Genomic DNA, 12,942 nt, shown 5'->3' with positions numbered 1-12,942 from the left:
TTCCTTGTCTTTTTCCATAGGATCATAGAATCCCTACCATGCAGAAGGAGGCCATTCGGCACATCGAGTCTGCACTGACCCTCTGAAAGAGCACTGTACCAAGGCCCACTCTGTCCCCCCTCCCCCCTGTCCTGTGCATTGGTACCCTTGTGATCACTGCTCATGTTCATCTTGCTAACTTCCAACACAGTGATCTAAACCATGGGCGGAATATTCCGTACCCCCCTCCGTGGCATGTATCGTGGCGGCTGAGCCAGCCCACCAGTACCCAGCAGTGGGATCGTCAGGTACTGCTGCTGCCAACAGGGTTTCCCGTTGTTCGTACCCTTTGTTGCCAGAGAACCCACAGTGGGGAGTTCACCATCTGAGGGAAAGGAAGATCCCGCCAACCGGGACATCTGGAAAACCCCGTCCCATCTTATTGGAGAAAGTGGAGGGAAATGGGGCCTAGTCCTCAGGCAATCGCACTCATGAAGAGTGGAGTTGCCAACTCTGATTGGATATATTCCTGGACATTTTGTCACATGAACTCCTTTTCCGATTTGATTTGATTTATTGTCACATGTACCGAAGTACAGTGAAAAGTATTTTTCTGCGGCCGAGGGAACGTGCACAGTACGTACATAGTAGACAAAATGGTACATAGTATACAAATGGTACATCGACAAACGGTGATTGGTTACAGTGCGGAACACGGGGGCCAAGTAATTATATATGAAGTGGAAAATAGTTTTAGTCGGTCAGAACGGTGATAAGAGATAAAAGAAAAGGGTCTGGGGGAGAGAGCTCGCAGGGAGTCGCCATGGTCCGGCGCCACCTGGGAAAAAAACGTACTTAGCATATTCCCTTCCTAATTCCAATATTTTTATATTTACAAACAAAAGTGAAAAATGACTTATTGTCACGAGTAGGCTTCAATGAAGTTACTGTGAAAAGCCCCTAGTTGCCACATTCCGGCGCCTGTTCGGGGAGGCTGGTATGGGAATTGAACCGTGCTGCTGGCCTGCCTTGGTCTGCTTTAAAAGCCAGCGATTTAGCCCAGTGAGCTAAACCAGCCCCTATAATAATCGCTTATTGTCACAAGCAGGCTTCAATGAAGTTACTGTGAAAAGCCCCTAGTCGCCACATTCCGGCGCCTGTCCGGGGAGGCTGGTACGGGAATTGAACCTGCGCTGCTGGCATTGTTCTGCATTACAAGCCAGCTGTTTAGCCAAACTATTTTCACCCCCCAGTGATATTCCTCTCAGGCTGCTTGCCGCAGTGTCCTTGAGATTAATCTTTAACCCCTAGAGATTCCAGGAGAATCTTGATGGATGGAACCTAAGGAAAAGGCATACCAGCAGGCGGGAGGAGGCCCTTGTGCTTTGGGACAGTGCAGCATAAGAATGTGCAGTGGCACTTTAAATGGAGAGAGAGAGTGGAAAACAACTAACAAAGACTTGACTAACCTGTTCACACCCAAATTTACATTTATAAAGTTAATTAACCAACAGGAAAAACCTTAATATGGCCAACTTCTGGTTATGTAAATTATTTAATGGATACAAGAAGATGATTGGAAGATCTAAATAAGGGCTTTGGATAATGCCATGATCTATTTGAGTCAGTTATGCCAAGGGCTGCAATTCTCTGCCCTTTGGGATTTTCTGTTCCCGCCGGCAGCTCCCCCCCCCCCCCCTGGATTTCCCGGCAACGTGGAGTGGCTTCAATAGGAAAGTGGCGGAATTAGAAAATCCCGCCACCATTGAACAGCACGCCACCGAGAAACACGCGGCTGGAGGACCGGAGAATCCGGCCCACGGCGTCAACTAGCTGGCATTTCCATTGACCACAGATTGCACAGCACTAAAGCACAATGCAAACTCAAAAGAAAAGTTAAAAGAGGAGTTATTAGGAGGGGGTGACCAAAAAAGTAGTCAAAGAAGTGGGTTTTAAGCAGGGCGTCAAAGGAGGACAGCGGATTGTAGAGTTTGGGGCCTAGGCACAGCTGCCAATCGTGAAGTAATGGAAGTGACAGGAGGACCACAAGAGACCAGCCCCAGGGGGAACGGAGGATTTGTGGGCGACTGTACACCAGGAAGTGGTTACTGGAAACGATAAGACCAGGGAGGGATTTAACGATAAGGATGAAAATTTTACATTACGGGCCTTGGGGCACTGGGAGGCAATGTAGGTCGGATAGGGCAGGAGTAACAGGCATGCATCTCTTGGTGTGGGCGGCAGCAGATTTTGGGGTTTACAAATGTTCGTGAAAAACGGAAGAACGTTGAAATAGTCAAGTATGGAGGTGATAAAGGCATGGTTGCTTGCTCCATTTGCAGGGACGAGTGATGTTATGGAGGTGGAAGTAGCCGCTCTTTATGTTGGAGAGAATATGGGTCAGGAATTCACCTCAGGGGTTGAGGTTGCCAACAGTCTGGTTCAGCCTGTTGAAATTCCTCTAGCAGCATTTTGCAAAACAAATCGTTGGAAACGTGTTTAAACATGAAGGACGGGATTCTCCCCTACCCGGCGGGGTGGGCCGTACCGGGGCCACGGAGTGGCGTAAACCATTCCGGCGTCGGGCCGCCCGGAAGGTGTGGAATCCTCCATGCCTTCAGGGGCTAGGCCGGCGCTGGCAGGATTGGCGCCACAACAGCCAGCGCGGAAGGGGCTTGGCACCGTGCCAACTGGCGCCGAAGGGCTTCTGCCAGCTGCCACGAATTGGCGCATGCGTGGGAGCTCCAGCGTGTGCTGGCATCATCCCAGCGCATGCGCAGGGGGGGTTCTTCTCCACGACGACCATGGCGGAAGTTGACAGCAGCTGGCGCGGAGGGAAAGAGTGCCCCCACGGCACAGGCTCGCCCGCGAATCAGTGAGGCCCGATCGTGGGCCAGGCCACTGTGGGGACACCCACCAGGGCCAGATACCCCCCGCACCCCCCCCCCCCCCCCGAGGACTCTGCCGCCCGCCCGTAGAGCCAGGTCCCGCCGGTACGGACCTGGTTTAATTTACAGCGGCGGGACTGGCTGCGAACGGGCAGCCGCTCCGCAAATCTCAGGGCGGAGAATCACGGGGGGGGCGCTGCCAGCGGCCGACGACCGGCGCAGCGCGATTCCCGCCCCCGCCAAAACCCCAGTGCCAGAGAATTTGGCAGCCGGCGTCGGGGTGGATTCACGATACCCCCCCCCCCCGGCGATTCTCCGACCCGGCAGGTGGTCGGAGCATGCCGCCTGAGATTTCTGTTCATTGCTACCATTACTCTCGAATGATGCCATTCAGCTTTCCTATCAGTATATTGCAATGATAGTATTCCTTCAAACTCTTTAGGAAAAGATCAGTCATGGCTGATAAAGCATTTTGTTTGCTCAATCTCATGGCAACCAGGAAGGTAACTGAATTTTTCTTTAAACACCGTTTGCAAAACAGAAGCTTCCCATCTGAATTCTTCTGATTTGTGAAAACATCTGACTGCATTGGGAGAAAACTCCTGGCGGTCCACTGGAATTTTAACAAGCACATAATGAAGACAAGGCTCCTTGCTCCTGCCAATAACTATTTCAGTAATTGTCATTCATGGGAGCCAGCAATAGCCCAGTTTGTGACAGCTGCAACTTTACAGAGCAGGGGGAGAGTAGCTATATTCGTGATGCACAGAGAGTAACCTGTCAAATACAGAGTATGGGTTTGGTGAAAAAGGGAGTTTTGATCGACTGAAAAGCATTGCGAAACCCACAATTAACTTTGGTTCGGTTCACCCTCAGGCATCGCTACTTCCCTCCAGAAGTTCCTGTTGTGAACTCCATGCACCGTGGCGGGCAGCAATAAATAGACACGTGAAAAATGTTATCAGGAACTCCGACCCTTCCTCCCCGCAATGAACTTCTCAAAGTTTCAGCCGGCACTTGCATTGCCATCAGTGGTATCATATCATCCAGACTGATTTAGCCCCAGGTTTTACCCTGTATGCAGTAAGTGCAACTGGTCGATGAGGCCCAGGTCTGCCCAAAGCAATTCTCACTCCTCATCATCTAGCAATGGCTGCTTGGATCCGAGGCAGATTCCACTGGGAAATAATAATGCCCTCACTAACCTTTCTCATGTGATGGCTTAGATTGGGTGTTGCCCACAATCTGCCAGTACGTGACTTTGGATCCATGGTGGGTTCCTTTCTTGGTGTGTTCTTGTATGTCCCCAGATGGGGTTCGGCGGCTGGTGCCTTCAAGAAGTGGTACGCAGATACCTGAGGCAAAAAAAAACAACAATGGCGGCTACTAAATCAGGATTGGCTCACGTTTCACAGCTAAAGATCAACCACAATTAAAACATTGGGTCCAGTCATAGTTGGGGCGGCATTGCTGGCACAAGATAGAGCTTTCAGTTGTCACTTTACACATGCCATAATGTTATCAATTGCATGGAAACGACTCATTGCTTCTTTCACCTTCATCCTGAATAGAATATTTAATTCCACATCCCTACCAACAGCAATGAATCATTATTAATGCTGCAGTGTATCTGTCCGTATAGGTACCTGCACATGTACTTACATGCATCTGTATGTGGGTTTACAAGTACTTTGGCATGTTTGCATCTGTGAGTAATTACACAAAAAACAAAATACCATAATGTGGTTGTTGAAAACCTGAAATAAAAACAGAAAATGCAGGCAGGTAATACTCAGCAGGTCGGAGAACTCAAATGAATGGGGTGGATTTTGAGGACGGATTCCCTGCGCACTCGACCAAAAGGTCCGCTGGAACTTTGTCAACCAGAAACCCAGCTTCCCCGCCGGGGGCCTGAATTGGTTCAGGGTGGGACTTCCAACTCCGATGGGGATATTTGGGGGGGGGGAGGGGGGAAGCTTGGTCCTTCAATGTCACGCCCCCCTCACCCTATACCTAAAACCCTGCTGCCGAGACGCCGTGAAATTCAGGCTCGGCAGGAAGGGGTCCGATCTGAAGCTGCACTCTATTGAGTCTGGGAGGCTGCACAAAATGCCTAATTAAAAGTAGAGGTACTGTTCCTCCGACTGACATGGAGTTTCAATGGGACAGTGTAGTCGGCTTATTTTTTAAATTAGTTTTTACAGGATGTGGGCATCGCTGGCCAGCCCCTGTATGTGTTGCCCGTCCCTAATTGCCCTTGAGAAGGTGGTGGCGAGCCGCCTTCTTCAACCTGCTGCAGTCCACGTGGGGTGGCTAAGGATGGAGGAGTCAGTGGGTGACGTTTGTATCCGTGTGCAGGTTGTAAGTCTGTATAGGTGCGCATTCATTTGTGACTACATCCATGTAAATGCATGCCTGTGGTTGCAAAAAGGAAATGAGGTTTCTTCTGTGGCTTCACTTATAATAATAATCGCTTATTGTCACCCGTAGACGTCAATGAAATTATTGTGAAAAGCCCCAAGTCGCCACATTCCAGCACCTGTTCGCGGAGGCTGGTACGGGAATTGAACCCGCACTGCTGGCCTTGTTCTTCATTACAAGCCAGCTGTTTAGCCCACTGTGTTAAACCAGTCCCTACTTCAGACCTTTTGTGCATTCACTTCAAAGTCAGAGGAGTGTAAGCTCCAATTCTGGTCCTGAACGATACGAACACAATCTGAGTTGACACTACAGTGCAGCATTGAGGGAGTGCTGCTTTATTAATGGACAATTACTGTGATAAAGCTTACATGCTGCACGTAGACAAGTTGAATTCTGTTCCACTTTCTGTAATTTTCAAGTCAAAATGTTGTGCAATGTACTTTTATACATTTTATGAACAAAGTTCTTTTTTCGGGGGGTGGGGGGGAGACTTTGAAGAACGGAAGAGGCGTTCTCCCTGGAGTCCCGACCAACATTTATTCTGCAAACAATCTCACTGAAACAGATCACGTTGCTCATGGTGGGATCCTGCAGTGGGCAAATTGGCTGTCACATTTCCGACATTACAATAATGCTTCCACTTCCAATGTACTTCATTGGCAGTAAAGGCTCTGAGCTCGCGTAGCGAGCACTAGCCCGGTGCAAGTTCTCGCTTTACGTTTAGTTGTCTGGTTCCAGCAACGGTGAAACTTTTTCCACACCATGATTAGAACGGGGAAAGTATGCGGGAGTCAAAAGACCAGGTACTGACATATATCAGAGGACACTCTTGAATCTTGCACATTGCACAATATACCTGGTCTGAACAGTAATGAGGCTCATCATCAAATATATGTTACTTCGGTACCTTTAACAATTAGACTATAAGATATGGGAGCAGAATTAGGCCACTCGGCCCATCGAGTCTGCTCTGCCATTCTATCATGGCTGATATTTTTCTCATCCCCATTCTCCTGCCTTCTCCCCATAATCCCTGATCCCCTTATTAATCAAGAACCTATCTGTCTCTGTGATGCGACCATCAATTCACACGAGACGGAGAGTTGAAGTGAACAGTGGTTTTAATCAGCTAGAACTGTGCCTGCCTGCGACTGCTCTGCACTGAGAGCCGCCTGCAGGGCAGCAGATCTATATACCTCCCCCGAGGGGGCGGAGCCAGGGGTGGAGCCCACAAGGGCACCAACATAGTACAATGTAATGTCCTGTAGTACAGTGGTGAATGGTTGCCGTAATACATTCACCACACTCTGTCTCAAAGACGCTCAGTGATTTGGCCTCCACAGCCTTCTGCGGCAAAGAGTTCCACAGATTCACCACCCTCTGGCTGAAGAAATTCCTCCTCATCTCTGTTTTAAATGATTGTCCCGTTAATCTGAGATGGTGTCCTCTGCTTCTAGTTTTTCCTACAAGTGGAAACATCCTCTCCACGTCCACTCTATCCAGGCCTCGCAGTATCCTGTAAGTTTCAATAAGGTCCCCCCTCATCCTTCTAAACTCCAATGAGTAAACAACCGTTCCTCACACGACAATCTCTTCCATGTGTGCTTGGGCTGAGATCGGAGTTAGCTTCTCAACCTGATTCTATCATGTAGGAACAGAAGAAATTTGGATTTATGAGCAGAGGTAGGCCATTCGGCCCTTTGAGCCTGCTCTGCCATTCAAAAGATCCTGGCTGTTATGATTGTCGTTGCCCCAACTCCAATTTCCTGTCTGCCATCCCTAAACCTTGACTCCTTTGTTTCTCAAAAATCTGTCCCAACTCTGCCGTGAATAAGTTCAATGACCCAGCCACCGCTGGTCTCTGAAGGAGGAATTCCACAATTCCACAAACTAATGACCCTCTGAGAGAAAATGGGCGGAATTTCCCGCAACTGGCCGGATGGCCCTACGCCGGCGTCAAGAGCGGCGCCAACCACTCCGGCATCGGGCCGACCAGAAGGTGCGGAATCCTCCGCACTTCCGGGGGCTAGGCAGGCGCAGAACCGCTGGCGTGGTTCCATACATGCGCAGACTGGCCAACGTGTTCCTGCGCAAGCGCAGGGGGGGTTTCTTCTCCACGCTGGCCATGGTGGAGCCCTGCAGTGGCCGGCATGGAAGAAAAGAGTGTCCCCACGGCACAGGCCTGCCCGCATATTGGTGGGCCCCGATCAGGGCCGGATCACCCAGCCCCCCCCCTCACCTAGCCGGCCTACAAGCCAGGTCCTGCCATGATGGACCATGTCCATTTACACCGGTGCGACTGGCCGAAAACGGGAGGCCGCTCGGTCCATGGGGGGCCCGGAGAATTGCTGGGGGGGGGGGGGGGGCGCTGCCAACGGCCCCCGACCGGCACGGCGTGATCCCCGCCCCCGCCCGAAAACCGGCGCCGGAGAATTCGGCAGCCAGAGTTGGAACGGCGGGGCGGGATTCACGCCGACCCTTGGGGATTCTCCGACCCGGCAGGATGTCGGAGAATCCCGCCCAATATTCTCGTCCCCATTTTGAAAGGGTGGCCTCTTATCTTTAAGCTGTGTCCCCTAGTTCTAGTCTCCAGAGGAAACATCCTCCCCGGATCCACCATGTCAAGCCCCCTCAGGGTCTCACCGGTTTCAATAAGATCACCTCTCTTTCTTCTAAACTCCAATGGATATAGGCCCCACCTGCCCAACCTTCCCTCATGGGATAATTCCTTCATCCTGGGAATGAATCAAGTGATCCTTCTCTGAACAGCTTCTAAAGCAATTATATCCTTTTCCAAATAAGGAGACTGTACACTGAATTCCAGATGTGGTCAACGCCCTGCACAGCTGCAGTTAAACTTCTCTACTTTTGCACTCCAGTCGCCTTGCAATAAACAACAACATTCCACCTGCCTTGCTTATCACTTGCTGTACCTGCATACTAATCTTTTGTGATCGATGTACCAGGACACCCAGATCCCTCTGTACCACCGAGTTCTGCAATCACTTTTTCCATTTCAATAGTATAGACCAAGGCATTGCGTCAATTACAAAGTAATTACCACTCTTTGAGAATGTCTGATCTTTTAAAGGCTCATTGTTGTAAAGTACATTATTTTGTGATCTTGCTCTAAAAATATTTACTTCCAAAAGCACAGCTTTATGTGGGTTGGCTCTATCAAGTTTATGCTCACATCGATGCGTTCTTGAGTTCAAAATAAAAGATTGCCACACTCACTACATTTCCCTTTAATAAAGCATGTAAATAACTTCTGTTTAATTTACCATTGTTAAAATAGTGCTGTGAATAAAAAAAACAGGCAAATGTTCAACTCAGGGCAACACAATGGAACTTGGAGTAGAGAATGCCGGTTAAAGATTCAGCTCTGGAACTGATCGATGGGCCAAATGGTCTCATTCTGTGTCACAATGTCCACAATTTTAAATGATTTTCCTGAGCAAAAAAAAATCACACAACTTTTGTCTCAGTCTAAGTTCATGCCCTATGGAGTAGGCGTCTAAGTTCATGCCCTATGGAGTAGGCCAGATCAGAACTTCCGATCTTCTGTGCCTATCGAAGCAAACATTGGGATCACAGTCTATTGTGAGCTTCAAGCTCCGTGCAATCTCTCAAATGAAATAAGTTAAAGTGAGGTGAAGCCATATTGCAAGGTGGTTGCAATAATTTAAAAATAAAAGAATGGGGCAGTTCATAGAATTTACAGTGCTGAAGGAGGCCACGGCCCATGGAGTCCGCACTGACTCTTGGAAAGAGCACCCTACTTAAGCCCACACCTCCACCCTGCTCCCGTAACCCAGTAACCCCTTTTTGGACAACCCACCTAACCTGCACATCTTTGGACTGTGGGAGGAAACCCACGCAGACACGGGGAGAGCGTGCAGACTCCGCACAGACAGTGACCCAAGCCGGGAATCGAACCTGGGGATTCCTGGAGCTGTGAAGCAACGGTGCTAACCACTGTGCTACCATGCCGTCCATGAGTTTTGCACTCGATGTGGGCACGGGTGCCGCTGTACTGGATTGGAAGGGCTTATGGGTACTCAATGTTCTATCAAGATTTCCCAAATCCATGAAAGGAGCAAATTAAACGCCAAGCTGAAGAGCAGCTTCTAAAATCATCTGCGATAAAAGCTCACTGGAGGGGGAACTGGTCTTAGGAGATTGCATTAAAACAAATAACAACAAGGCTGTTCAATAACCCACTCCCATTTTCTACCCCACTGAATTCAGCAGGAGATAGGGGATAAAGCAGACTGTTGATTTACTATGACAGGTTTTGCACTCCCAATTCCACTGCAATTCTCTTTTACAAGTTATTTGTTTACATATTAAACAGCGCAGACAAGAAGAAACTGTCAGTAAATGCTAATAAACTTTAATATGCTTCCAAACTTCTTCAAGGTATATTTAACGTCCAACAATCCTGAAGCCTCTTGCCTGGAGCTATTTCCTTTTCATCTTCTCAATAAGTCTCTTTCTGCGGACTTTAGTTTCTGGGCAATCTGAGCTCAATGCAGAGAACCTTGAACCAGGTGTAGGGATTTGCGCTGAATCTCAAAACTGTATTCCAATCTGGTGCGAATTAGGCGGACTTCGACAAACCTGGAATCAGATGTGTTGCCGTTCCAGTCACCTTGAGTTGATGTTAACACTGGGGGGATGGGAGGAGATGTGAGCGAAAAGTAAAAGCGGTCATTGTGGTGTGCAAAGCAATCGATTGGAGAAGACACCCGCCTTGTCCGATCTGCAACTGTTCCATAAGAACATAAGAACTAGGAGCAGGAGTAGGCCATCTGGCCCCTCGAGCCTGCTCCACTATTCAATGAGATCATGGCTGATCTTTTGTGGACTCAGCTCCACTTTCCGGCCCGAACACCATAACCCTTAATCCCTTTATTCTTCAAAAAACTATCTATCTTTACCTTAAAAACATGTAATGAAGGAGCCTCAACTGCTTCACTGGGCAAGGAATTCCATAGATTCACAACCCTTTGGGTGAAGAAGTTCCTCCTAAACTCAGTCCTAAATCGACTTCCCCTTATTTTGAGGCTATGTCCCCTAGTTCTGCTTTCACCCGCTAGTGGAAACAACCTGCCCGCATCTATCCTATCTATTCCCTTCATAATTTTAAATGTTTCTATAAGATCCCCCCCTCATCCTTCTAAATTCCAACGAGTACAGTCCCAGTCTACTCAACCTCTCCTCATAATCCAACCCCTTCAGCTCTGGGATTAACCTAGTGAATCTCCTCTGCACACCCTCCAGTGCCAGTATGTCCTTTCTCAAGTAAGGATCCAATTCAAAGTTCCAATTCATGATTATTGATATCATTGACGTTCATCCATTGGTGATCTTCATGGATGCCGCACCAATCTATGATACTCCTCTCCTCAGCACTTTCGTGATTCATTTACCATCGCGATGAATATTATCGAAACCTCTGACAGGCTCTGGCACCCATGTCACTAGACTCTCAAAGTTATATTGTACTAGTACTAGTTTCTGCTCTAATTGCTCCATCTGCGCTATCATTCAGTAATTCATCCTCTGGCTCATTTTCTTTTAATGCGCTCAGGAATTTCCTTTGGCTTCTGTTCTCTTTTGGATATTATTGATGCCCCATATGAGTCATCCCGTCCACTCATCATCCAATTATTCTTTCAACATTCATCAGTCTCCTTCAGATCGCATGCCTTCAGTATACATGACCTTGACTCCTCTCGTAGTGCCGCAGTTGAAAGATCTTAAATCTTCTCTATGCCCAATGCAGCCTATTTCAGTACTTCAAGGCTACGGTTTATTCGCTTTCTTGCAAGCCTCAGAAGGGCTTTCAACTCTTGTTTCTGATTGTTTCAGTCAAAGTCCTCCTTCATCTGTTTATATTTACAGCTTCAGGATCGTCTCTGATCTCAAGTGGACCCCTCATGTATGTCCCATCACTCAATGGGGCTTGACCCCCTGACTCTGAGGCAAATACGTTAACATGAAGAAAGAATGATGTGCAAAGGTTAAAATAACATGTCAAGTTCTAGTCAAAACCCATCCACTACTTAGGAATGAGTTACAGTTTGCAGCTGTACCAAAGTGTTACCGATTATCATAATGTTGTAACTGTTATTTGATTGATAATGATATTGCTTAACTTGAGGCATGTTTCTACTTTGTTTCTTTTGTGTGTTAGGCAAACAACAGCAAGGTGGAACTAGAGGCAGCAGCTGTATCAAATACAGGCGAATTACAAAATCAAAACCTGGTGGTTCCTGTGGACATAGACGACTTCGAAAGATTTCATTAGGTTAACAATTTGCAGAACACAGTTTTTCCACTGCTGAGACAATGCATCAACAACAATGGTGTGGCAATCAATGAGATGGATCACTTAAACTCTGTGGAAGAACACACTCTGTGGAGAAAGTTTCACGGGTTGAAGAGGCAGGGTGGGGAGCTTCACTGTTGATACTGGGGCTGAAAGGGTTGAATTATCAGAAAATGTTGGATATAATTTATAATCTTAGAATTTATCATATTTATTAGTGTCACAAGGAGGCACATTAACACTACAATGAAATAAAAAGTGGACATTATCTTAAAATTAAAACCAGACCACTCAGAACCTGGTCAACAGTTTTAACGCAAAGTGTGGTAGAAATCTGTAATTCTGTCCCCCCCAAAAGGCCACGCAAGGGGTTTAAATGTTCAAGATTGAGATTTTAATTTGGCATAATCGAGGAATATGGAACAAGCACAGGTCTATGAAACTGAGGTACAAATCAGCTATGATCTAATTGGCTAGCTGAACGGGTCTGAAGGGCTGAATGGCCTACTCCTGTTCCTATATTGGTATTCTGCACACACCGAATGGGTTTGGTACAGAATATTGAGGGAAGGTTCCAGAAGCTCCTGTGTCCTCGGCAGCCTTAAGTACTCTCGTGCTGCCATCCCAAGAGACAGCCGCACTATGTGCTGCGTTGTAGAGACTGCCCTTTGACATTGCAGCAGACCTGCCTCATTAAGTTGACTGGTCTTTCAACTGCAATCAGTCCAAGAATAAATCACTTTTCTCTGTGACTTCCAGTGTTAGGATATTCCCATTCCCATTTAGATGGAGTAAGCATTGTGGAACACCAACGTTGAAGAGGCTGGGTTTTCAGTATCTCTTCAGCCTGCTTTTCTGACTGTTTGTCTCGATTGTTTACACGGATGATTCGGGAGGCAGGAAGCTTTTAGTTGAATTGATAATGCTGCTGTCATGGTTTGAAAGTGGATGGTCAATATCACAATGCATGTCCTGACAAAGGTACTGGCCGGGCCTCCATCTGTATGTCTTCATAATGAGTGATTCTTCATCGAATCTTCAGCTCCTAACAGGCTTTCGAAGTCGAAGGAGTGTGGGTTGGATTGGAGGCTGGACTGTAACGGTATAGGTGCTTGCTTCGAGCACAACTTCTCTGTTGGGCACATGGATTCAATGAGTTCATCCTCCTTCTATCCGCCTGCGCTGGTTTGATTCATTGTTAGTCTTTTGGATGATGTGTTCCCCATTCGGTAAAGAGTGAAGTCATCAGTGACAACAGAAAAATCACAAACTTGGATAGTATCCAGCAGCTTTCTGATGACAATGAAGGAAGGAAAT

At 47.7% G+C, this 12,942-nt stretch overlaps 1 protein-coding gene across 1 annotated transcript in view; it reads right to left on the bottom strand.

Annotated features, from left to right (window-relative positions):
- Window positions 1–12,942, bottom strand: part of dkk2 (dickkopf WNT signaling pathway inhibitor 2) — a 38,202-nt gene that overhangs the window by 7,287 nt on the left and 17,973 nt on the right. The window contains exon 3 of the mRNA XM_038792699.1: window positions 4,073–4,222. Within this exon, the coding sequence (XP_038648627.1) occupies window positions 4,073–4,222 (150 nt within the window). The remainder of the gene's footprint in view (window positions 1–4,072; window positions 4,223–12,942) is intronic.

The sequence above is a fragment of the Scyliorhinus canicula genome, chromosome 3, assembly GCF_902713615.1.
Source record: "Scyliorhinus canicula chromosome 3, sScyCan1.1, whole genome shotgun sequence".
In the NCBI taxonomy this organism is placed as follows: domain Eukaryota; kingdom Metazoa; phylum Chordata; class Chondrichthyes; order Carcharhiniformes; family Scyliorhinidae; genus Scyliorhinus; species Scyliorhinus canicula.
This window is presented reverse-complemented; position numbering and strand designations above follow the sequence as displayed.